We start from the raw sequence: 4,224 nt of genomic DNA, 5'->3' as shown, positions 1-4,224 counted from the left end.
CAAGCCTTACGTGTGAGTTTCAAAGGTTCTCAAGAAAAATGTGCGCATAAGTATTGGTAATTACACTTCCAATTTCGACATGGATTTTGGCTCAGTGGTTTTAGAGTGATGGCTCCAATCTGTTAAGTGAGGGTTCGGGTCCCACTACGGTTAAAGTTAAGAAGCGGTTACTTGGTGTTTGGGGCTCACCAAGCTCCCCACCAGGAGTCACGTCCCCCGGCCGTCTTTTGATCGATTGTTCATTGATCAACAGATTTTGAGGTGATGTAACCATAAAAATTTTCACGTACTATTAGATTGTATATTAGAGTTGACACAGTATAGTATATATTGATAGCTAGGTAAAAAATTGAGAAGTCATTACGTCTATAAATCATAATATAGACAAACTTTTAAAAGGAAAGCAACTGACAGATTCTATAAAACTGGTTCTTCGTCACAACTTATTTTGTCGAATCCGGCCAGTAACAAGCTTTAGACATGTACTATATGTTGCAATTCCCAAAGGTTAATCTGCTTTGTACTTATCAATACATACTTCATTCGTGCAGGAAGTCAAATGTTACGGCCTCTCACCGTCGTCACACAGGATTGATCACTTTGGGTTGCTCTACCGCACCATATCTTCCACGGTGCAGCAGAGCAACCGTGATATAATAAAAAAAGAAGATGTACGCTGGTAACACAAATTGAGGAGCGCCCAACCAAGCGTCGATATAAATGCAACCGGCTTTGACTAAAAGGCCGTTTATGCTCAGAGCCCAGCATTTTGATAGCATTGACGAAAAATCTTTGGAAAAAGAAAATTTAGGAAGTCCATGAATTTGGCAATGGTCTTTATGTAGCAACCGTATGTTGTTTAAGCAGTCTTCAAGCTGTAAAGCCACGTTCGTTGTAAAACTTAATTACAGTAACTCCGTAGATGAGGAATTTCCAAGAATTCCCAAATGTTCAGGAGGCATGATCTAATGGACTTTATCCAAGAGCTGCGAACGCTCACCGCCGCGGCTGTGAAGCTCTTCTCAATATTCGTGTACACTTTCCAATTATAAGCTATTTGCTCTGACCTCTTTGTAACTTACCCAGTCCCTTTCATATAAGTTTTGTGTGTCGCACAGAACTTGGAGAAAAAATCTGGCCCAAGGCCCGTTAGGGTTTAAAAAAAGCATAACCTCTCTGTGCGCATCAGACACAATAGATCATAATTTATTAAGGAGTAAAACGAGAACTCTAACCTTCCAAGTAGCATTGTGATACAGTTGTAAGTAAAAAATCGCAATCTGTGTATCTTTTCTCGATGAATTGATAGGTGCAAAGGATCACGATCCCACGCAGGGTCAACGCAACTTCTATCGGAAAAGCTCGAGTTTAAGTAGTCGCGGTACAGCATACCGAAAAAGACAAGGCCTCGTTTGTACCTCGTAAATGCTGTCAGCAAAAGAAAACTAGCCTCAAATGATAGACGTTTAACAAAAAAATGTTGGAACCGACAGCTGAGGGTGATTGTTTGTCACCATTGACTTTTTAATTCTCTAAGTCCATAACTAGTCGCGATTATTCGGGAGCGGCTTTCAGTCACGTACGAGGCGTGTGTGGCTCAAACATTTGACAGTACCACAAGAAATTGAAGCTGCCAGATACGAACTCATTTACGCGGACACCGTGCGGAGTAATGATAAGCTACAGGTCAGTCGCGATATTTGTTTTACCCATCGTTTGAGCGACGAATTATTCCCGAGGGCTGCGTGTTCCCCTCCAATTTTTGGCAAAATAATATTTTATATTCAAGGATCTTGACAGCGTGGAATGATGACTTGTCCACAATTGAAATCAAATAACATTTTTGACTTAGAAATGACACGGCTACAGTAGCCATATATCAGCTGGAAGTCAAACTCATCACTTGCCATACGCATCTCACCTGGAGGAGATTTTGTGCCACGAGTTGCCGTGAGCATCTCAAATAAATGAGTAATCATTTGTTCATGCTTTATTTTATGATTGACGTGTATTTAAGTCGGTTTCAACCAACACCACAAATAGTTGATTACCGTATAGAATAATTAGACTATAGGTACTGCATGACGTGAGACTACCAGCTCACGTGTCTGTCGGGCATCTCTATAATGGCATTTAATCATCTTCATCGGTACCACGCTGCTACAGGCTCTCGGGGGCAAGGAGTTTTGATTTTGCGCAAAATTTTATTTACGTAAACAACAATACGATACAAACTTCATTAAACTTTTTTCTATAAGCTAGGAACATCACTGAGGCTCACAATTTTTTCTTTTCCAGGCAGCTTGGCCGATAACTAAAATAGTGGCTGAGCTAGGGATACCTTGTATTTCGTTAACATAAACATTTAACGAGCACACACAGCACATATATATATTTTTTCTTAATCTCTCTGTTTTGACGAACTCGTCCGCATCGGTAGATCTCTATTGATTATGCCCTTTGGGCTCGACGGGCACCCGAAAAAGCCGCAGGCATCGAGACTGCCGATCTTAAGGCCATCTTGGGAGAAAGTATATATGTCCTCTGATGAGAATGGGTACAGCGACTCTTTAAATCTCAAATTGACACCTCCAGCCTCCCGCTACAACACTAGGTGCTTCCTGCACTCCGTCGTTTCTCCTTATAAAGCGAGCATTTTACGTCCGTCCACACCGAAGTTTCGTGTTATCAACAGCCCTGTATATTCCTATAAGCCAGCTATTAAAGTTACCAAGCAAACTCAAAATGAAGCCAGACGATGCAAGCCTGTCATAATAGCGTTGCGCGTAGTATCCTTTTTCTCCTACCAGGAAGACAAAAACGTAGAATTAATTTGATCGTAAGCAGCAACAACTGTAACGGGGTTACACATACCATGGTAACAGGGTGTGTGTGTCACACCAGATGCGCATGGTGTGACCACACCCAAATAAGAATACAGTACGGGGCTGGATAGCCAGTAGCTATACATGTATTTACATTTTACTATGCATATTTAGGAAAATCAATGCATTTAAAATTAGGCGTCTTTGCCGCAGATTAAATTAAATAAAGTCAGATTTAAATATAAACCGAAGAGTTAATCAGCCTTGGGTTAAGGCTATAATTACTCGTGGAATAAGCAGTTTGCGATCCGCTAAACTCGTACTTGTACTAAGTATAGAACGAGAGGTCGGTGACCTGACTTATGATTCCTCAAACCGCAAAGCTACGGCAGCCCCGCTGCACTTGGTAGCACTTGTAGCCAATCTACACTTAAGTCGTTTATACTGATCCTCTGCGAGGATGAAACAGTTTATCTCTATGCCCCAGGCATACAGGACGAGCTTAAAAAGCTGATGTCCATGCTGGGCCCTGATGGCGTGCCCCGAGGCAATCGAAGCGCGTCTAGAGGCGGTTTCAAGTTACGAAAACGCGCTGCTAGAGCACCTGCGGCAGAAGTTGTCTGCTTCATTTGCGTCTATGACGCCACCGTGTGACGGATGATTTTCCCCGCCTAAGCCGCTCATGGTGAGTGTTAAGGTCTTTGAGGGGAGGGATGGAAAGAATTTCCTGCTCTGGGTGAGTGAGGTCGAGATGACCATCGCACCACCATGCTCCAAACTGAACAACAGCGCGTTGCGCTGGCCATCTCAGAGCTCGGTGATCGAGCGCGAGAATGGGCACTGACGTGCGGCACTTTGGTCGGAGCTGCGTTTTCATCCTGGGCGGAGCTGAAGTTGCAGCTCTCACGAGTGTTCTCGCCGCCTTATGAGGCATATCGCGTGCGATCGCGTTTCCTTGCCGCCCGACACGACAACAAGGAATTGGTGAACTTTGTCCAAGAGATGTGTACTTTCATTGCCGGGATGGTCGGGATGGCAGCAGATCCCCTTCCGGAGGTGGTCACAGCGACCGTCTTTATGGAAGACCTCCGCACTGGCGTGGCCAGAATTGAAGTCTTCCGTGTGCATCCATCTTTATTTGAATAGGCGGTGAATGTGGCATTGAATGCCGCATTCAATTTCAAGTCGGCACGACTTGGTTGAAATGCACACTCCAACAGCTCGTCGAGCGGGCCTATTTCCATGAATCTTAGCTATACTAAGGACGAGGAAGCAGAGCTCCGAGCTGCCGGGCAGCACGGAAGCCCACGACGGTGTTTTGTCTGGGGAGACACCCGTCACCATCGGAACGGTTGCCCCCCTGCGCAAGGCGCGTCAAGGTTCTTCGAGCCATCGCCTT

The 4,224-nt window shown here is 44.4% G+C and overlaps 1 protein-coding gene across 1 annotated transcript; it reads right to left on the bottom strand.

Moving 5' to 3' along the window:
* Positions 1–1,705: 1,705 nt before the first annotated feature.
* On the bottom strand, positions 1,706–1,958 carry PHALS_00854 (uncharacterized protein; the record flags this gene model as incomplete). Its single annotated transcript, XM_024730602.1, has 2 exons — positions 1,706–1,863; positions 1,922–1,958. 2 exons carry the CDS (start codon positions 1,956–1,958, stop codon positions 1,706–1,708), a joined length of 195 nt encoding a protein of 64 aa, XP_024580863.1.
* Positions 1,959–4,224: the final 2,266 nt, after the last annotated feature.

The sequence above is a fragment of the Plasmopara halstedii genome, assembly GCF_900000015.1.
Source record: "Plasmopara halstedii genome assembly, contig: Scaffold_1211, whole genome shotgun sequence".
In the NCBI taxonomy this organism is placed as follows: domain Eukaryota; phylum Oomycota; class Peronosporomycetes; order Peronosporales; family Peronosporaceae; genus Plasmopara; species Plasmopara halstedii.
The sequence above is the reverse complement of the archived record's forward strand: the minus strand, read 5'-3'. Positions and strand labels throughout refer to the sequence as shown.